The following is a 23319-nucleotide window of genomic DNA, read 5'->3' as shown; positions in this document are numbered from 1 at the left end:
TAAACCATAATACTTCTTTTAAAACAAAAATATTTAAAGAGAATTTAACCTCTGTTATGGACCTTAAGGCATTTTATATGAATAAAAAGTACAAAGAAAAATAAGAGACAACTATTTACCCTCTGACAGATGTAAGGCTGCCAACAAACATGGTGGGAAGACTAGCTTGGATTAGATGTTTTCTGTTTCCTCGGAAATATGGGAATTGTTTTTATTCATTTACATAAAAGGAGAAAAACTAAAAGTTCCAGCCTAACAAAGATTAGTAAAATAAAGGGAAGTAATTTCTACATATTCAACTGAGGTGTTCCACAAAAAGGTAATCTAAGATATACAGATTTGTCTAAAAGATATTTAGACAAATCTATACATCTGAGATCTTGTCCCTGCCCCAATGGCTAAATTGGCTGTTGACAGAATATTTTATCAACTCCTGGAAGAACTGTGATTCCAGTGGTTCTAGACCACCACATTCTATGGGACACATGTGTTTGTTCTGGCTTTTGACACTGGCAATCACCCATTATTCCTAGTACTTCCCTATATAAGAAAAGGTCTACTTTTATTTGCCACCTTGAGTCCACCATGTTTTAAAGTACATTCTAGGAGTCAGATCAAAACTATTCTTGCTTGTTTCCTAATGTTAATATTATATTAGGAACTAATGAAAAATACCTGAAACAAATAAAAACTAACTGGTTTTTAGAAAAATTTTTAAGCCTAAAGGTCATTTATATGTGTGTATATCATATTGATTTACTGAGGTTTTTTGGCTTTTGTTTTACTACTGATTTTTTTAAGCTAACCCATATAAGTGAAGTGCTTGCTATATGTGAAATCAATAATTCCACTCAAATAAAACCAAGCATGAAGCATAATGCTGCATAGACCTGATTTAATTTAACAGTCTTCACTGCAACAGAGGGGAAGGGAGGACAAATGGAAGAGGAAAGGCTAGTTAAGAGAATTGTCCATTGTATGCTGAACTTTTCATTATTAGTCCTGGTTAAAAAAACAAAAAATTTTCAGTAAATGCACTTCTAAGTTTGAGATAACAAATTTTAAAAATAACAATATTTAAAAGAATACTGAATTGAAGTGATCTGAAAAAGACTGTATTTCTATCATTTAATCAAAGACAACACACTCATTCATGTATATTAGAGAGGCAGAAGCTATTAGGAAAAATTAATTTTATATTCCCTTAATCAAACCAACATATCAATAATTTTGACTGAAAATCTGATTCCTGTTATCAATATTTTCAAAGACTTCTAAAGACTGTAAGCTTTCAACTTCTTCATTTTATCTCACAGAAAAACTGGAACATTAAAAAAGTTTGCTTATATAACCAAGATTATGTAACCAATGAGCCAAGAGCAAAGTCTAAGATGACTAATCCAATAATAGTAAGGTATATACTAAAAAAATTCCCTTTTTTTTGTTGAAAATATTTTTTGTTCTAAAGAAAATATTTTTATGAGCAGGATCTAACCAAAAGAGCATACTGACTTGCAAAAATGTATTATAAATATTGAAAGTACCAAGGTGAAAAATATATTAAAAACTTCTGTTTAAAGATTTATGTAGTAGACTATATCTTTAAAGAAGTTTTGTATTTTAGAAGCAAAGGAAAACTGTGAGCAACTATTTGATATTACTGTGGTCTGGAAGAAAAGCTCCCACTTTCTATTAGGTATACTCTTTCCAGTTATTTGTATGTTGACTAGAAATATATTAGAAACTAGAAAAGTATTTAAAATAATACCATAATAAGAATAATACTCTTTTTATTAACACATATAGTTTAATTTTAGTTGAAATATGTCTCTATAATGCCATCCTTAGTGTTCATTCTGAAAGATTATTTTAAGGCCTTTCAGGTACTTCAATAACAAATATCCTTTGGGTGGGATCCAAAGTGAACAACCAGAATAGATTATGCTGATACTGCACAATATCATGCTTCAAAATTTCCTTTTTTGAGTCATAAGTTATTCCACACGCTAAAAGTACAATATTAAAATATGAGAAAGCTTATCTTATAAACCAAAGAAATTTCTTTATCAACATCTTGTTCTCTTCCCCAGTTTAGTGCTTACATAAGAAACTTGAAGGGAGGAGATAAAGAAGATTCTCCCTCATGACATACAAAACAAATTACAGCATTATAAAGAAATGTTCTATTCTAAGTCAAACGGAATCAGAATGAAAAACTGGCCAAAAAATAAATCTCCAAAAGGTCTTGCTAAGAATGTGAGATTCTTTAATTATTTTTATCAATAAATACATAATATAGCAAGAACTGTGTTATACACTATAGATAAAATGGTGAATAAGGTAAACATGACCCCTCTTTATGGAGCTTATAGTCTAGGCGAGAGGACAGGCTGAAAAAAGATAATCAGAGATGGTAAGTAGTATAAAGTAAATAAATAAGTTGTTGAGGTAGAGAAAAATTAAAGGAGAACCCAACTTTGAAGAAAGTCATTAGGAAAGACATTCTCAAGTGTTTAGTCTGAGACCTTAGGCCCAGAGAAGTTTGATCACACAGGGCTCTGTAGGCCATATAACATTAACAATAATTGTAAACATTTACTGAGTGCCAGGCACACTTATAAGTGCTTTACATGAATTATCTTGTTTAAACTTTTCCACGAAATACTATGCCATGGAGGGAGTAAGCAATTTACCCAAGATTCCACAGCCAGAAAGTGGCGAATCCAGGGTCTGACTCCAGGGAATATATTTGCAGAGCCTGCTGGCTAAAGTAATGAGAAACCATTTCAATGTTTAAAGTGGGAATTGACAGGATCCCTTTTACTTTTAAGAAGACTGGCTGGAAGCTGGGTGGCTACTGGGAGGGGGCAAACTGGAATCTCAGTTGGGAGGCCAATAGGGGAGTATAAGCAAGAGATGAGAGAGGTACGCATTACTCTTGCAGCCATGGCGATAAAGGTAAATGGGTAGATTCGAGATAGATTTTGGAGATAGGATCGAAAAAGACTTGCTACTGGAATGACTGGAAAGAACGAAGGAGAGGGGCTTCCCTGGTGGCGCAGTGGTTAAGAATCCGCCTGACAATGCAGGGGACACGGGTTCGATCCCTGGTCCGGGAAGATCCCACATGCCGCGGAGCAACTAAGCCCGTGCGCCACAACGGCTGAGCCTGCGCTCTAGAGCCCGCGAGCCACAACTACTGAGCATTTGTGCCACAACTACTGAAGCCTATGCGCCTAGAGCCTGTGCTCCGCAACAAGAGAAGCCACCACAATGAGAAGCCCACGCACAGCAACGAAGAGTAGCCCCCACTGACCGCAACTAGAGAAAGCCCGCGTGCAGCAACGAAGACCCAATGAAGCCAGAAAGAAATAAAATAAATTTATATATAAAAAAAGAATGAAGGAGAAAAAGGAATCAAATATGAATTTCAGATTCTGACTTCATCAGCCATGTAAGTAGGGCAGCGAAACCATTTGCCAAGAAGTGGGTGAACAGGGTTGCAGGACGGGGTGGGGCAGGGAATCAAGAAATCTGAACTATCTGGCTAGAGGTTTAAATGTGGTGCCACCACCATACAGGTGGTATTTAAAGTTCCAGGGAGATGGATGAAATTCTGAGAAGAGAAAGAAGGGCAGACAAGAGAGGACTGAGCCCAGAGAATACTGACACTAAGAAGCTGTGAAGCGTAAAAGAAGCCTGAGAAAGAGCAATTATAGAGGGAGAAAGAAAAGCCAGGGAACGCTATATAAGTTAAAAGCAGAGAGGTTTTTCAAGAAAGAGGAAGTTTTCAACTATTTTAGCTGTACAATGAAGTACAATGCGGACAGAGGAATGTCCATTACGTTTGGGTAGCTTGGGGATTATTGGTATTCTTTTAAAATTATCCTTGGTGGAGTGGTGAGAGGCAGAAGCTGGACGAGAATAAAGAGCGACTCTCAGGTAAGGAGATGAAAGTGTGTCAAGATTTTTGAGAAGTCTGGTGATGAAGCAGAACATGGAAATGAGCAGTATGAGAGGGAAATACAGGTTCAAGGGAGAAGTTTTTGCTTTTAAGGTAGGAGATACCAGTATATGCTTCTACATGGGTGGGAAGGATCCAGCAATGGGAAACAGATTGAGGATGAGGAAAGAGAGAGGTGATAACTAAAGGAAGAGGTGAATGGGGATAGGATCTAGAAGAAAGCAGCCTCTGACAGGAGAGACATTCCATCACAACAAAAATGATCGTCTTGATTGTTAATATGATTGTTGTCTTCAGTCTTGACTCCTTGGGCTGTTCATCGGCCGTGGCGAGCTCCAGAGCCCCCTCAGCTACCACTTCACAAATGAGGTCCCAGGTCCCACAGAACAAGCACATAAGCAAGCACCAGGAGCAGCGGCAGAAGCTTTTCATTCCTTTTTATGGCTGAATAACATGCCACTGCATGGAATGTACATTTTGCTTATTCATTCATCAGTTGATGGATATTTGGGTTCTCTCGCCTTTTTGGCTAATTATGGATTATGCTGCTATGAACATTTGTGTCCATGTTTTTTTTGTGAACATATGGTTTTAATTCTCTTGGATATCTGTATCTATTTATCTAGGAGTCATGTGCTGGGACATATAGTAACTCTACGTTTAACCTTATGAGGAATTGCCAGGCTGTTTTGCAAAGCGGTTGCATCATTTTACTTTCCCCCAATCAATGTATAACTGTTGCAATGTTTCCACATCCTTGCCAACACTTGTTATATGTTCTTTTGATCGTAGCCATCCTAGCAGGTGTGCAGTGGTATCTTGCAGTTTGGATTTGCATTTCCCTGATGGCTACTGATGTTACACATCTTTCATGTGTTTCTTGGTCATTTGTGTACCTTCTTTGGAAAAATGTCTATTCAGATTCTTTGTCCATTTTAAAATTTAAAAATATTTTATTACTGAGTTGTAAGAGTTCTTTATATATATTTCACAATCAAGCCTCTTACCAGATATAGGCTTTGCAAATATTTTCTCCAGTTCTGTGGATTGTTTTTTCACTTTCTTGAAGATATTCTTCAAAGCAATAAGCTTTACATTTTGATTCTGTCCAATTTATCTATTTTCCTTTTGCTGCTTGGGTGTTTAGTAACATGTCTAGGAAACTACTATCTAATCCCAGGTCATGCAGATTTACATCTATGTTCTCTTCTAAGAGCTTTACTTTTAGGTCTGAGCCATTTTGAGTTAACTTTATATGTGCTGTGTGGCAGCAGTCCATAAGCACCTTTTAATAACGTTTATTTTTTTCATCTTAATAATGTAAAACTTCTAAACAGATTCAAATTCCTAAAGGCCTCCTTAGTTCTTGAAAGGTGTGGTAATTTATCACTACCCTATCTACTCTTCTATCCTTTAGAAAACTGTTCATCCACACCTTTTTTTTCCCCCTTTGTGTCAGCTCAGTAATTTTGAAGTTTTACTTTATACTTTACTCTTCTCTTACTACTATCATATCGAGAAGATTAACGGTTCTTTGAACACTACTTTTGTCATCATAAATGAAGTATTGTGGTGCAACTGCAAAGTAATAAACAGGATTCCGCACAGTAATTTTTTCTCTACTCTATCCTTTCCACAGTTGTTACTTCAAAATCTTAACCAGAATATTTTCGATCTTGTTTCAAATGTCACACTTGTATTCTTTAGCTTAACTTTTTAAATTATTTTTCAGGCTGCGGGTGAGGAGAAAGTAAACCTTTGAGCAAATTATTCAGTTTCTACCTTACTTCTCTATCTCTAGGTTTTCCCAGTAACCTACCAAAATAATTCCTTTTTTTTTTTTTTTTTTTTTTTTTAGCTTGGATTCTCTTCTTGAGTCTGCCAACTTCCCACCTCTGGCTCTTTCCCAATAACACCCCAATCTCTAAACCGTGAAACTCTCCAAGGATTTTTTCAATTGCTCACCAAGATATACTCCACGGTAGCAAAAAGATCACATGAATTTCTCTAATACTTTGGAGCGATCGTCACGTACTTCAGAAGATTTATTGTAGTTGTGGGCCCCACAGTTCCTCTACCCAATCTTATCCTTGGATTTTCACTGATTAGTACTTTCAAGCTGCCTGTCTTAGCTCATGTAGCTCCTCCTGTACTGGGGTAAACACTTGTATCCCCATTTTAAAAGACCTCATTACTCTTTTATCTGTGAAGAGTAGAACAAGAAGAAATCACTTGATTCAGATACTCTCAAGATTCCTAAAGGACTAGAGATCACTTCTCATTGTTCTACAAGCACTTATGTCAGGAAGCATCCAGACAAAAAGGTAAGAGATAACTATTCTTGCCAAACGTACGCATGTTATTTTACAAACCTAATCTTCCAAATACATATGCTTTCGCTAGGGGTTCACAATCAAATTTATTTATAATTAAGAAGTTTCTCTGGTTTGATTTCAGTTAAAAAAAAAAAGTAGTGTAAATAGTTAAAAAAAAAAAAGACTGTCTTTTTGCGACTGCATTTTTTTAGTTAACTTTTAGGATGAGAGTTCTGAAGTAACTACTTACTTCATTTCTTGATAATTACAGAGCCATCATAGTCACATTTAAATACTGTGCGTGTATGTGTGTATATAAATATGATGTATTTCTGTGTGTGTATAAACATATACTAAGCCATGTTTCTATTTGAATAATATGTTTATATATTGTTACAAGAATGTTTTTACTTCATGAACTTTTTACAGCTGAATCACTTCCTTTTTTCAAAAAAACCCAGCTAATACCTAAAAACAAGGCAAAAAGGATTTCCCTTAAAAAATGTAAGCTACTCACTCTAAAAATTGTCTATTCAAGTACTATTTCTACCCCACCCAACTGTGTAAACTAAGAAACAAGACTAACAACTTAGAGAGATTTTTTTTTTCTTAAATTTATTTATTTTATTTATTTATTTGTGGCTGCACTGGGTCTTCGTTGCTGCACGCGGGCTTCGTTGCGTTGCGGCGAGCAGGGGCTACTCTTCATTGCGGTACACAGCCTTCTAATTGCAGTGGCTTCTCTTGTTGCAGAGCATGGGCTCTAGGCACATGGGCTTCAGTAGTTATGGCTCGTGGGCTCCAGAGAGCAGGCTCAGTAGTTGAGGCACACGGGCTTAGTTACTCCACGGCATGTGGGATCTTCCCTGACCAGGGCTTGAACCCGTGTCCCCTGCATTGGCAGGTGGATTCTTAACCACTGCGCCACCAGGGAAACCCTAGAGAGATTATTAATGCTTTAATTTCTATTTAGAAAAGACTATCTTGTTATTGTATAGGAGATAATTATGGTATAAACTTGGTTATGATTTCATTAATTTAGGATTTTTAGGTTTGATCTATGAGATTCTGATACTACTTTTATTTTTGAAGCCTTATTATCTTCAATATTTAGTATCTTTCATAATTAAATGTATTTACTAGTGATGATAAATAAAACAAATGTTTGATTGCATAAGATTTATTTCAAATGTCTAAGAGTTTATCATCATCTCACTGTCTATCTTTAGAAATATCTCAAGAGTATCATATTGCTTTAAAAGAATTCAATACACATATATCAGATTTACTTTATGCAAATACTTCTTGGAGTTAAAAGTCTTTGTATCCTGGTCAAATTTATAATGATAATTTTTTCTTTGTATCTTCCAAATAAAAAATTTACTGTTTTATTACCTAAAAACATAGAGACACCTAAGTAAAGATATTGTAATCTGTATCAGCTAGTTAGCTAAAAGAATGTGTCATAATAAAGGCCCAGATTTTCTCAAAATCCAAAATGTCAAATATGGCATCAGGACATGAAATTAAGATTCCAGATACATGACTTCTGTATGTATATTCCTAACTTTCTGTCAAAACTGGTTTACAGTCACTCTCTTCTTTAAGATATATGATTAACAAGGTAGAAATAAGTATGGTAATTCAGAAGTGTCTAAGGCAGTGCTGTCTGATAGAACTTTCTGCTATGAAGCACTGTTCTATATCTGTGCTGTCCAATTTGGTTGCCATTAACCACACAAGGCCAGTGAACACCTAAAATGTGATAAAGCAACTGAAGAACTGAATCAGTAATTTTACTTTTTTTAAAAATAAATTTATTTATTTTACTTATTTATTTTTGGCCGTGCTGGGTCTTCGTTACTGTGCGCGGGCTTTCTCTAGTTGCGGCGAGCGGGGGCTACTCTTCATTGCAGTGCACGGGCTTCTCACTGAGGTGGCTTCTCTTGTTGCAGAGCATGAGCTCTAGGTGCGCGGGCTTCAGAAGTTGTGGCACGTGGGCTCTAGAGCGCAGGCTCAGTAGTTGTGGCCCACGGGCTTCACTGTTCCGCGGCATGTGGGATCTTCCTGGACCAGGGCTCAAACTCATGCCCCCTGCACTGGCAGGTGGATTCTTAACCACTGCGCCACCAGGGAAGCCCAGTAATTTTACTTAATTTCAATTTTAATTTACACAGTGGCATGTGGTTAGTGGCGACTGTATTGAATAGTACATATCTAGGATATTGAAAATATTGAATATTTTCATTTACAAATACTATTGAAATGGAAAAAAAGTGGTTTCTTTAACAAAAGCTATAAATATAGATTAGCAGACCACAGCTGAGTAGGAATGACTGTTGTCCTAATATGAACCTTTTCTCGACCATCATAAAAAATTATTAAAGTCCTGTTTTGCACAATGTACCATCTTACAACCCAAGAAGAACATTGGTACAGACTGCCCTAAAAAGACAACTGAACAATCATTAGTTATATTATATAAGAATTAAAGAAGTGAGTGATTCATTTATATTCTTTAAAAGCAATGAAATAAATATTGTGGTGTGGAAAGAGAAAGAATGCTATAGGAATTTCACAGATTTTTCTTCAAATTAGTTAGAAAAAAGTCTGTGGAGAGAATGAAACTTCATGTGTTGAAAAAGTAAGAATCAGAAATTGTTCAGAAAAAAGATATTCCAGGCATAATGTGAGTCCTGAAAAGATAAACCAAGGTAGATGTATGTTTAGTTGAGAAATTGCATTTTCCTGAGAAGACAGTGGATTTATCTGAGAAGTACAAAAAGGAGGAAATAAAATAGGCGAGGACTTTAAAAACAAATGTGTCTTCATCTATTCTTACTTCTAAGTCTTCAGGTAAATCTTTTAAATATATATTGAAAATTAAAAGGACTTTTAAACCTGGTTGTTTTGAAGTCTCTCAGAGCTGTAGAGATGTACTCAGATAAATGTTTTTCCATGAGTGCTACTCTGATCCAGGCTCTACCCTAAAAGGAAGAAGAAAGAATCAAACATGAAAAAAAAAAAAATTAGAAGTTAAAATATATTTTGCCTGCTATGTCATAAAAATATAAACATTTTAATATGCAAAGAATAACTCACTCAAAATATGCATTTGATAAAGACTAAAAAATATTTAAGTAGATAAGATGAGGTAAATTTTAATTATATATAGTATATACTTTGTTCTCTGAAGGTGCAGGATAGATCATGTCAGATTAACTTTCTAGCTTCAGAAGGGACATAACCATTAATATTGACTTAACTTGGGTTAGAGACTTCTTGTGAATTATATAAGGAAATCACAAGACATACCTCTTCACTTCAATGCCCAAATCAACATGCCAATTAAAATGAGTTCCCTTATAAAACATGAAAAAAAGAGTCCGTTCTCATTAATAAAAATAATCACCCTCATACCACTTGCTTAGTCTTTCCAGAGGAAGGTTTCAGACAACCAAATTTCATTATTTATCATGCATCCAAATCATGAGTTACTGAATTTGGTGCCTCCACAGCATTCTAAAGACTATTACCAAAAATTTAAACCAGAAAAAACAAACACACAACAAAAACACCCAGAAGCATACTCTAGTACAAAATCACAGAAAACACACAATTCTAACAAAATATGAAAAATTTAATTTTACTTTTGAAAAGAGATAACATCATTCAATAGTTGGGACTAGCCAGTTAAGTTTTTAAATAATCCAAAGCATTTCTTCTGGATTCTTTGTTTAGAATGAAAGACTATAAAGATTATATTTTTTAGTGAGAATTTTATAATTCAATTACTTTCCTTTTCACTCAACCCTTTCACACATCTCCAGAAAATCTATGAAGATTAACTATATAGAAATTCAAAACACTGCAACGGCAGCTAAGAATAAAGGTGTCACTAACCAATATATATGATGGTCGACTACCAGTATAGAAAAAAAAGCACTGCAATGTCTACAGTTGTAGAAATGTCTACAACTCTAGTGAATTCACCAAAACTGTCAGACAGAAGGATCAAAACGGAGTTAATCCAGACGTGGAAAAACCTAGCAGGCTAGGACTTCCCTGGTGGTGCAGTGGTTAAGAATCCGCCTGCCAATGCAGGGGACACAGGTTTGAGCCCTGGTCCGGGAAGATCCCACATGCCGCGGAGCAACTAAGCCCGTGCACCACAACTACTGAGCCTGTGCTCTAGAGCCCGCGAGCCACAACTACTGAGCCCGTGCGCCTAGAGCCTGTGCTCCACAACGAGAAGCCACCGCAATGAGAAGCCCGCGCACCGCAACAAAGAGTAGCCCCCGCTCGCCACAACTAGGGAAAGCCCATGCACAGCAACAAAGACCCAATGCAGCCAAAAATAAATTACAATAAATTAAAAAAAAAAAACAAACCTAGCAGGCTACAAGCAGCAGTATTGTTGGGAAATAAAGGAATGATATGGGTGTGGTTAGCATGCCAGTCAGTTTGCCCACCAATTTGCCCACCTTTTTTTAACCTAAAAATCCCTTAGCTTGCCCTGTGCTCAGTCTATTGTTTCCGCTGAGTCAGCCCAGGGGAACCTACAGTTAGTTGTAGCGGATTGGAACAGAGGAAGGAAGAGGCAAGCACCAGCTCCCAGTCTCAGGTTTCTTAAAATTTCATCTAAAAGACACAGAGACTAGTAGTAGTGGCTTGAATCAAAAAGCTACATTCTTAAACAGAAGCGGGAAAAGCTGCTCTCCAGAGAAAGTTAGACACAGGAGACCGTGCTATTGTTAAGATAAGAAATATGGGGGAAAGTCCTGCTTCCTGATTTATTAATTTCAAGCCACACAAAACTGGGCTGCACCTAGTTTCCTGTCCTTAGATGTTTGTGGAATTCTTTGTTATATTGTCATAATAAATGGTGCTGATTTTAACAGTTTCTTTTCTTTCAGCAAAAGAAACAGAAGATATAAAGCTTGTTGGGACCATAAAGGGGGAAAAGCTGAAAATTAGGTTTAAGATTTTAGACTTTATCAGATAATGGTGAACCACTGAAGGTTGCTGTTATTGTTTGGGATACACAAATATTTGTTTGTTTGCCACTAAAGGTTTTTCCAAAAAATTAATAAAAGTAGTCAACACTTCTTAAGAATGTAATTAATACATGCTTGCCTCTGTTTTAAGAGCTTTTTACACATTAAGATATTTAATCCTCACAAGAACTGTGTGTGAGTCAGGTTACAATACTATCCCTACTTTACTATATGAAGAAACAAAAAATAGACACAACTGGAAGACAGGAAACTCTTGCCACCAAACCGACCAACCTAATTGAACTAATACCCATACACTCTACCTGCCCTCCTATTTCAGGGGATGAACTGTAATCATTTAAGATAGTAAAAAGACAAATCACAGAGTGGACAAAAATATTTGCATTATATGTATCTGACAAAAGAATCTCATTTGTAGAATGCCAAGAATTCTTACAAGTCCATAAGAAAAAGATAACTCAATTTAAAAATGAGCTGCAAGGGGAAGATTTTAAACTATAGCATCAATTTCTTTAGTAGCCATCAGAATATTCAGATGCTTTCTTCCTTTTTGTGTTAGCTTTGTGACAGTTTTCAAATAATTTGCCCACTTCATTTAAATTTTTTAATTTATAGGTGTGAAGTTATTCATAATACCTTCTTTTAGGATTTTTAATGTCTGTAGGGTCGATGGGGTTTACCTCTTCTTCATTACTGATACTGGTAATTTATAATCTCTTTTTTTTTTTTTCTTTCTTGAGTAGCCTTACTAGAAACTTATCAGTTATATTAATCTTTTTAAAAACACAAACTGGGACTTCCCTGGTGGCGCAGTGGTTAAGAATCCGCCTGCCAATGCAGGGGATATGGGTTTGATCCCTGGTCCAGGAAGATCCCACATGCCATGGAGCAGCTAAGCCCGTGTGCCACAACTACTGAGCCTGCGCTCTAGAGCCTGTGAGACACATCTACTGAGCCCGCCTGCCACAAGTACTGAAGCTCACGCACCTAGAGCCCATGCTCTGCAACAAGAGAAGCCACCGCCACGAGAAGCCTGCACACCACAACGAAGAGTAGCCCCTGCTGGCCGAAACTAGAGAAAGCCAGCACACAGCAACGTAGACCCAACGCAGCCAAAAATAAATAAATAAATAAATTTAAAAAACCAAAACCAAAAAACACCAACTTTTGGTTTTGTTGATATTCTTCTAGTGTACATTTGTTTCAATTTAATTGAATTTTTGCTCTTCATTATTTCTTTCCTTCTACTTTGGGTTTATTACTTTTTTTTAAGCTTCTTGAGATGAAAGCTTTGATCACTGATTTTTCAGCCTTTCTTTAAAAAAAATACATAAAAGCCTATTTAAGCCTATCTATTCTCCTCTAAGCACAATTTTTTATATATTTTCATTATCATTACTTACCAAATATTTTTCAATTTCATGTGCAATTTCTTCTTTCATCCATGAGTTATTTAGAAATTCTTCTCAAATTCAACTTATATAAGCATTTTCTAGTTATCTTTTTATTATTGATTCTACTGTGGTTAGAGAACATACTTTATATTTCAATCCTCTGAAATTCATTGAGGTGAATTACAACTTAGCAAACGACCGATTTTTGTACAAGTTCTATAAGAATGAATATCCTGTAGTTTCCTATTTTGATTTTCTTATATACTCCAGTTCTCTAGTATTATTCATCTCTATATTTTCTTTATTTATATCATAATTACTTAAAAGTCCATTATCTGCATCTCCCATAGGTCTGTTTCAATTGCCTTTTTTATATTTCTTAGTTTTGTTCATTTAATCTTGTTTCCTGATATACCTGGTGATTTCTGATTAAATAATGGACATTGTGGAGGAAAATTTGTAGCAACTCTAATGCTACCTTTCTCTAGAGTAGATTAACTTTTCTTCTGGTAGACAGTGTACTTGAAAATCACCTTGTACCACTTAAGGACACCACTTTTAGGTCTTTTGGGGGCTGGTCTTCATCTGAATTTCCCTTACTCCCAAGGTATAGCCTTTCTGGGGTCACAAATAAAAGCCTGGAGTGTTTATAGGGCCCCTCCAATTTGTTTGACTTCCAGGTTTGGGGCCATCACACTAAAGAACTAGGGATAGGAAAAGTCGAGTGGTAGTTAAAAGAGGAGGTAGATTTGTGAATCAGTAATAGAAAATGAACATAAAAATGGCCTCTTTGCAATACTGTATCTTCTTGCAAAGTTCTAGTATTTGGTAATTCTGGTGTATCTGTAATTAACACCCTCTCTCTGCCTCTGCCTCTTTCAGTAGCAAATTTGGCTAACCAGCCTCTGGGACAAAGCACTGACAAGGCCAGCTTCTGAACAAGGAAAAAGTAAACAAGAAGATGAGACCAGGAATAACTAGGAAGGATTAGGGACATAAGTCATAAGGATGTATTAAAGACTACACTCACAGTTCTGTCATGGTATAGGAGCTCAGTAAAAATTTATCAGGTGGAAGGATGCATGGATGTATGAATGGTTGATGTGAGTAGTATATTCAGAAATTGGTCTAATATGTTAAATTTACATTATAGAAGGAACAAGGGATAAGGTTGCTTATCCTAACAATAGGATAATGTTATCCCCACCCCACTGGGGTGGGGGGGGCAGTATAGGGGTAGGAGAGTGGAAGGTACAAACTACTGGGTGTAAGATAGGCTACAAGGATGCACTATACAACACAGGGAATAGAGCCAATATTTTGTAATAACTGTAAATGGAAAGTAACCTTTAAAAATTATATTAAAAAAAGTAAAAATAAATTTTTAAAACTTTAGGTACTTGGTCCATGTTTTACAAAATATTTAATTTCAATATATGTGTCAATTTTGCTAACCAAAAATTTTCCATAAGAAAAAAAAATTTCTAAATAAAAATGGATACAGGAACAATAAACTTAGAAACTACACTGTTGAAAGATGATTGTTATACTTTTGTTTATTATACAGACATGTAATTTATAAGGTTATGATTGTCAAATAATGAATTGAATTAAATTATGTCGATCTTAAAACTGTACATATCTAGTATTTTCAACCTTTATTTTCTACTTCATTTTTATTTCATTCTGTAACTCTTAAGTGTCAAAAATGGTAAGGAAAGTTACTATGACAAACCAATAAAAATAAATAAACTACTATACTAAAGCTGATATAGCTTATGTCACCAGCTCAGACCTTTACAATCTTAAAAATTTTGAGGACTCCAAAGGGTTTTTACATAGGTTATATCTATCTATATTTACTGCACTACAAGTCAAAACTGGAAACTTTAAAAATATATAGTAATTTAAAAAATAATGAACTCATTATACATTAACACTGAAAACCATATTTTTATGAAAAAATAACTATCTTTCCCTAAAAAAAAATTAGAGAGAAAAGGAGCTCTGTTTTACATTTTTACAAATCTCTTTAATGTACGGCTTAATAAAAGAGAACTAGATATCTGCTTCAGCATTCTATCTGTTACAATGGGTCGTTCTGGTTGAAGCATGTGAAGAAAATCTACCCTCACATAGACACATAATTGGAAAAAGGAATCATTTAATAGCCTTTTCAGATAATTGTGGACGATATTCTCCTTTGGTTCTAATCAAAAGTCAGTAAGTGATAATTTCTTAAAGGTTAATTGCAACATGGACTCTATAACCATATCAGTGAATGTTTCATACTGTATTACATTCTTACACTTTGAATGGATCTTTTACCCATGCATGATTTTATTATTCCACACATCAGTCATTTAAAAAATATAAGTTATGCAGGTCTACAAAATACTGACACATTCCATTAAATAATATAAATATATTTTTGTTAATATCAACATCAACGTTATCAGAAAAGCATTTAAGTACTAGGAAGTTATCGAGCTTAAGATGGTGAATACACTACAAGTTTTCCAAAATTCTAATTTTTACCGGAAAGCTTTAATTTTACCATTGGCAACAAATACTGTCAAGCTGTTTTTCTTGAAGGAACAGGTTTACTTCATTCATCTTTACTTATGAAATGTCTACAAAATGCCTACGTCTAAAAAGGCTATAGTTTGAATGTTTTTCTTTCAAGTAAAAATAGTATTACATGACAAAAGTGTCTAGTTCAGTTAACAATTCAAACTACTGCATGAGTACGTTTCCTTGAGACAACCATCACATTTCCATACGCTGCAGAAATGTTTTATACATACTTCCCATTTTGTCACTCAAGATATTAAAAAGACAGATTCTCAAAGGTTGAGATTTAATTAAATTAATAATGTTTACTTCACCATCATGGACACTAAGTGAAACTGGTTTTGGTTTTTGTTCCTAAGACTGAATGTATGGTGAGGAAGAACTCAATGACTACTAGTATAGTTTGCTGCTACTGCTTTAATTTATGCTAAGGCACCAGTTAATTTTACCCACCATTGCTTCTGCATCAGCAGTGCAAATATGAACCCAGTGCAAATATCAACCCGGTGCAAAAGGCAAATAACATTTTGGTACTATGTGAAAATAGTTTTGACATTATGGACTGCCAGCGCAGGACACTAAGAGTCACTGATTTAGGTAATTCAAGAAATGTAGAAACTTCACAGACTAGGAAATATTTTACCGTGCTTCTCAAAAAAGAAATTCATAGTTACTAGCTTCATACCTTCCTGCTATTTATAAGGCAACAGTGAAGATTCAAGGGCATTCTAAAATAATTACATGCTACCAGAAATAAAAAATGAAACAAGCCTCTGAAAGATGTTAAATTTGGTCAAGTGCTTAATTCCAACAAAGAAAAGAAAGATTTTATATAGCAAAGAGCTCAAAATTTTCTATTTCGGTCAAAACTGCTTAGGATTAGATTACACATACTGCACATTATTATTTATGTCTTACCTTAGCTCTAGAGGAACTGACATTTTCCATATTTTCAATGCTGCAGATACAGTTCTGTGAAACTTTCCGGCAAGCCACTCTGATATAGTCCCAGAAGCTACGAGGACTTTCATAACCAAACCAGGTTACTTGACCTTCAGGAGACAAATTGTAATACAAAATAAAACTAGACTAGAAATTCAAAATGCAAGAACAATAAAACTCTGAGAAATAAATGTCAGTAGAGTGTGCGATTGTGGAAAGGGCACCCGGGGTCAAAAAGCCTTAAGTCTGGTCCCGTTCTACCTTTACCTAGTTGTGTTACTTTGGGCAATTTATTTAATGTATCTGGATCATAGTTTTCTCAACAATAAAATTAAATTAAATGAAGCAAAAAGGGTCTAGACACTAAAAAATCTCTTATAGGTTAATATCCTGTTATTCTAACACAGTCTTTCAGAAAGCACGCAGGTATGCCTCCTCGTGGTTCTAGTTAAGCATTAATTTAAATGTCACCAGTTGCATCCTAAAGCTTCCTCTTCTTGGAAAAACAGAAAAAAATTAAAAGGCAACACTTTTTCTCCTCTTCAGAGGGACACTTCAAAGAAATGAAACAATGTGTGGTCTGTAAGTACCTATAATCAGTGAGACTCCTACATTCACTAATCATTCCCACCCATTCACTACCACTCTACCCAAGCCTTCATCTAACTGTCATTCATCTGCTCTCTTCTAGTCACCAACCTGTGACAAGTCCTTCAGGCATTTACTATTCTAATCTTCCAGATTTGGGTAATTATGTATTGTTCAAGAACAAATGTTCTTTTGTGTGTATCTTATATTAGTATTAATATTTCTATGCAGGACTTTGAGTAGTAGGTCCAGGGGAACAACTTTTTACTCTGAATATTTTTAAATGGGACATGAGAGACATCTTAATATTTCTTCAGGTGTCTGGAATAATTATTCTTACCTAGGGAAGTTGTTCAGTCTTAATGAAGAAAGATTAGCTTTTATATTTTAAAATCTCTGCTTCTTTGTTTTCAATTAATATTTATCTCAATCTTCTTTTCCCCAGTAACACGTTCTCTCTAAGCAACATCAAAAAGAGTTAAAGTGTTCTTGTCCACAAGCAGCATTTTAGGAACAACGCCTGAAATATTTGAGTGGTGTCCAACCATGGCAGCCCATAAGAATGACGGGGCTTCTTTTAAAAAGTACTCATGTCTGGGCTCCACCCAAACTAAATAATCAGAATCTTTGGGGGGTGGGCCTACACACTGATATTTTTTAAAAGATCCCCCTGGTATTTCTAATAGTATGGTTACTCAACCAACAGAAAGCTCACATATCATGATAGGTAACCCCTATTCATCATGCAGGACATTTCCAAGGGCTCCTCTTCTGGTAAGCCACGTGTGATCTCTGCAGTAAGTTACTCCTCCCTACGTGCTGGCATATCACCCTGAGCTTACTTACCCTTATAATTAACTGCTTACTTGATTGTCTCACACATTAGGTGGTAAGATCACTAAGGCAAGGACTGTATCTTATTTGTCCTCAATTCTATCTCCAGCACTTGACACAGTGCTTGGCTCATAGCAGGCATTTAATAAATATTTACTAAACAAATCGACTGGTTAATCAGCAAAAAACAAGATCTTAATTGCAATGCATATAGAAATTTGAATTTAAGAAATCTAATTAGTATCTTTTTACAGAAACAGCTCAATGACAAGCTGGTATCAAGATGTCTGCATGCTAGATCACAGATATCAAATATTCTGGACAAATACATTTAGCTTTGTCTACAAATAACTAAAAGTACAAAAGCATCTAGAAATCTTTACTCAAACATCTATATAACTCAAATGTCTCCTTAATAATTAAATCTTACTACCAAAAAATAGAAATCTATAGGAATGTTTATAATCTTGCTTCTTTTTCTCAACCTCTCCCCATCACTTTTCTTTGCCCCCTCTCTTCTTTAGTTAAAAAAAAGTTCCTAGAACAGGATCTCAGTATAGTCTGTCTTTGGGGCAATTTTCATGTTATCAATTTGTTAGCCATTTGGAGAGGAAACAGGATGCCTAATGGTAAGAATATGAGCTTTTGAGCCTGGTGGACCAGAATTATATCACTTTCTAGACGTGCAATCTTAAGCAAATGACTTAACTTCACTCTACCAATCTGAGTTTCTTCTATAAATTGACAATAATGGTGGTATCTACATGATAACACTGTTGTGAGGATTAAATAATGTATGTGCAGCAATTAGTATACAGCCTAATACAAATATTAACAATGATTACTACTGTTATTACTATTATCATACAAATAGTCAAGAGACCCAAGGTCCCCTTGCATTGCAAAGTGGGAATGAGATGCACAGTGAAGTTTTTCCCATAACTTGCTTAGAATCTAGAAAAATCTTTAAAATTTACTCCCTAATCCAACCTTTTACCATATCAACCATTCTAAATTTACCTCCCTAAAATCTAGTCTTGACTAATTTTCCTTGGCTTCTATTAGTTGGGATTGTCCCGCAATTTAAAAATGAGGAATAGCTACCACACTTCCCTCAAGAAATGGAGTACCATACACTGCCAGGGACCTCAAAAGGAGAATCACAAGATTTCTCTGGTGACTTTATCTTAAATTTTCTCATGAGTTTGACATGGCTGAGGAAATTAATTTATGAGAAGTTTCAAAGTAGAGCTGTTGAAAACCAAAAGAATATAACAAAGCCCCCTTTTGGAGGAGAGGAAACAAAGATATAGAGAAACTAAATATCTAGGCTTAGGTTAAACAGAGAAGGAATGGGCGCTAAATCCTTAGGATTCCTGCTATGTGTAGGATATGCTGTCTACAAGACTTTCACCCAAGAGATAATGACAAGATTTCCTAGCTAACAAACTGAGAAACTAAACAATTAACAAAATGACATGCTGCCATGACTTGCAGGGCCTTAAGTATACCAGTAGTATCTTCACAACACTGCTACCTACTCAACAAACTAGATGAGAGGATGACTTGGCTTGATTCTGCCTTCCTTTCTCTTTCATGTGCATCATTTCCAAAATGAAGTTTTTAAATCAAGACCCTGAATTTTTCACATTCAGAAGGATGTGGGTTAAGAGAAGCTGGAGTCCCTTGTTAGAACCTCCAAATGAACTCTCATGTAAATTGTTCATGTATCCTAGGGTTTTATTTAAATAATTAAATAATTTCTGCATCTATGAAAAAGGTTGAAGTTAATTAAAAATAACAGAAGTGTTCAACTGGTTATTTGAGATATTATTACTTGAACATCACTTTTACTTAAACACAGATTAACTGCTAGCAAAAGATGTACTTGGGCTATTAGTCTGTAACCAATATTCAACAGGAAAGTTAAAAAACAAAGCTACAGGCTGATCATGCCTTTAAAAATAATTATTGAGGTAATAAATAATCACTCCAAAGATATTCTCATTTCCTTTAAAAAGAACCACAAAGGCAAATCACATAGCAAGAAACTGACTAGCCTACATTTTGAAGAAATTTTATTCAGGAGAAGAATTATGCTGTCACTAACAATTCTCTTTTTAACGTTGCTGACAAGTGTTAAGTGTATAAAGTGCTTTCAACTTTACATGTTTTTAGTAGTTGACTTTTTACCAAAGACAAAGTTAAACAAGCTTTTCAAAACTTATTCCCAACCCATCAATCCAACTCTAATTCATTTTAGGCACAGAAATAAATGGTGAAAGTTTGCTAGACTAAAAGGAGATCTGCTACTAACTAGCTATGTGATGTCTTTCCCACTAAACTGCCTCATTTTCAGCAACTTAAAATGGCCTGTGATCTCTAAGATCCAATGTTATTCTAAAGTTACTCTTCTATATTATTTAACTTAGACACCTAACTTAATATTACTTTAGATACCTACCTTAATATTATTTAAGGTATCTAACTTAAATAATATAGTCACATCATGCAATATACTTGTGTTTTGCTTTTATCTTATTTTATGGCAAGATGAGACCTTCTAAAAACAAGAACTAAACTTTCCAAAGTGGTTCTCTATTTAGTAGTGGCTAATGACACATCATCTTTTGATAATATAAAATATAAATGAATCTGTTAAGTGACTTCCTTTCTCCACCCTTTGTATTAGTACTTTGCTATGTAAAGGGCAAGTGTAAGACTGGTCTCACAAGCTGAAGTTTTGTTAGTGCTACAATATATCACCTAGATGATAACAACAAAGCCTATTACCTTGGAGCTGCTATTCATCTAGACAAGCAATAAAAGACAGTCCCATTTTAATTTTAATAAGCTACTCTGATATTGCAAAAGTTTCAGATACTTGAAACTGGTTACTTATGGATTTATTGTTGCCAATATATTAATATTTCAGTATTTAACTTTTCACTGTAAATTTTATAGCAGCAATCCTAAATTTCTTACTGCTAATTTATGAAAATTAGTTTAATATTTTCTACTATCTTTTTACTGAATAGAGAAAATTCCCTTTTCAACAAAAGGTCAGAATCTTTTCCTTTTAAAAAAGTACTACTATTAGTTGAAGCTTATACTTATTAGATCACCCAGCTTTGAAAGTAAAATTACGACCTTGATTAATTTTCCAGATAAAGTCTCATGTTAATGTTTTAAGAAAAAGAACAAATATAAACACTTTAAAAAAAAAACTTTAATTACACTTTCAGCTGATCTGAAGAAGTCTGAGTCTAGATTAGATACTCAACTGTACTTATACTGCTAGCTCTGTATGTTACAAGATGCCTCAAGTAAATCATTTAGCAACTATGAATCACAGTCACTAATCTATAAAATGTAATTACTACCCTTTGGTACTGACAATTAATGTCTTGTTCACTGGTAAGGAATTTATCACAAACAAGCATCTCAAGTATGTATCTATACCATAAAAATTAAGTCAATTCTTAATCTTCCAAAACAAAAAAAAATTAAGATAACCAGGTTCACCCAAAATCTGAAAACTGAATTTTACTTAATAGGCTTTTTTATCCCAGTAATTTTACCATCTTTCTAAGCAGAGTACAAAGGTTTTGTTTTTTTCTTCCACCAGCATTTTTTAACATAAAGCTTAGAATACCAGTAGACTGAACTGGAGTACCGAGGGCTGACGTCCACACAGAGAGCCACGCATAAATGTGTAGCCCTGAAGAAATCAAGCATAATGTGTTTCAGTAGTGATTAAGGTTATACATAGGGGACATTAAATTGTTTAAAGTGATTGTTTGTGGGGATCAGGATTGAGGAAATGAGAAGACATTTGTTTTCTACTTTCTACCTTTCTTATTATAAGTAATCTTTAAAAATAATAACTATGTATTACTTTTCTAAGTGAAAAATATAATAAAAGGCTAGGTCATTAGCACAGAGGCCTAGCAGTGCTTTGCATACAACAGGAACTCAATAAAAAAGTTCTGAATAAGTGAATAAAGGCATATATTCTACCTGGAAGAAAGGAAACTAAGGAATATATTCCCACTAGTGGTTCAAGAACAGTGAAGCAGTTACTGTTGACAGCGCCCATGTATGTTTTACTGAGTAACTCTGGAAATTCACACAGCTGCCCTGAGACCCACTTTGCATGTAATACAAATATTACTACACAGCACTTACAAAACTGACAGAATAACCAATAAGTCTTATATTATCATTATAATAAAATATAAATAACACGGAGATGCATGATTAATAAAATTGTGCTTAAAACCATGAAACTTAATAGAAATATAGAGGGGTCATGTAGGAGAAGGAGGAGAGCAAATGGATTATTATATTGTGTGGATTCACAAAAAGCTTTTAATTTAAAAATTAGCATAAAGCATAGTTCTGCCCTCTGGATTAACAAAAACAAAAATAGAAAGCTTTGCGAAACCCATGCAATGTACTAAGAAAGATCACTTAACTGATACAGCCCTCCCCAGTAAGTCAATTCCATGCTCCCGCGCAGCTCAGTGGCGGGAGGCATCACCAGCATAGAGTACCTTGAAGAGGTATTTGGAGATGAGCCAGCCATCGGCAACTTTGGGAAATCTCTTTAAAAAAAATAAACAACAACAACAACACACAGATATTTAAGAAACCTGACATCAAGTTTACAATAGCAAGCTGAACGGCCCCAATAAGATGGCTACACATAATCTTGATGCAGTAAACACCACTTTTACCTAATAAATAAAATGAACTCAATTAAGATGAATTGAGCTCATGCTCTACTCAGCACAGAAATCAAGCTGGTCCCTTGTAGCCTATTCTGTTGGAGAGGCTAGGATGTCTTTAAGTCACAGAAATAAATGAGAAGCTATTTTTCCCTGTCTACTTTCACCTCCATTATTCTTACCCAAACATAAAGAAGCCTGACTGAATTTGCTAGCTTTGCACCTCAGAATTCATATGATTGGTTAGAAAAATTACTCACTTATTGAACTATATGGCTTAGAAAGGTTTCAACTTTAAAAATAAATATACCTTTTTTACTGTTAACTTTTCTGAAAGTTATAAAATTCATTTTGAAGAGCAGTTCTTTCTTTTTTTGGTCTAAGCAGAGTTAAAGTTTGTATGGTTTTTTTTTTTTCAGAATTATGAGAACAGCACTTAAATATCTAGTAAAATGTTCTTCAGTTTAACCAATGTTGACTAAATGCCTACTTCATGCAAAATACTGTTTTTTCCTACAGCTTCCAATTATTGTTTAACAATCACCATCTGGAAAAGTACTATAAATTCTTGCCTATGTTGTTTGGCAATTCCTATACAGGAAAACTCCAAAGCCAAATTTCTGAAGTCATATTCCCAACAGATGATATCTTTTTGTTTCATAAGCAAACACTGAAATCTCCAATAGGACATGGTTCCACACCTTTCCAAGTACTTAGACCTTTTATGAAACTAAACAAAAACCAACCAACCAAACACAGTCAGTAGTGTTAAAAAAGTGAAAGGAAGGAGATATATATAGTTGTGCTATTGGTCACTTCTATGTCTCTACTATTCACCTCTATCCTCCTATGTCCATTTGTATCACTGTAAATGAATATTAAATTTGGAAACACATATCCAAAAGGATCTATAACCAGAAGGTACCCTAGTTGAAGCCCATGTTAAAACATAATGCTCTT

The 23319-nt window shown here is 34.8% G+C and overlaps 1 protein-coding gene across 7 annotated transcripts in view; it reads right to left on the bottom strand.

The window, feature by feature from the left end:
• The window catches only part of RUNDC3B (RUN domain containing 3B), a 157112-nt gene that overhangs the window by 66533 nt on the left and 67260 nt on the right, over positions 1-23319 (bottom strand). For 4 of the 7 annotated variants that reach the window (XM_068549940.1, XM_068549942.1, XM_068549943.1 and 1 more), the window contains exons 3-4: positions 16184-16317; positions 9181-9266 (exon numbers count right to left, since the gene is read on the bottom strand). In XM_068549940.1, coding sequence (XP_068406041.1) covers positions 9181-9266; positions 16184-16317 — 220 coding nt within the window. Of the gene's footprint in view, positions 1-9180; positions 9267-16183; positions 16318-22185; positions 22237-23319 lie in introns of all 7 variants that reach the window. The other 3 variants (XM_068549939.1, XM_068549941.1, XM_068549944.1) reach the window with 1 other exon arrangement.

This window comes from Eschrichtius robustus, chromosome 8, assembly GCF_028021215.1.
Source record: "Eschrichtius robustus isolate mEscRob2 chromosome 8, mEscRob2.pri, whole genome shotgun sequence".
NCBI lineage: Eukaryota > Metazoa > Chordata > Mammalia > Artiodactyla > Eschrichtiidae > Eschrichtius > Eschrichtius robustus.
The sequence above is the reverse complement of the archived record's forward strand: the minus strand, read 5'-3'. Positions and strand labels throughout refer to the sequence as shown.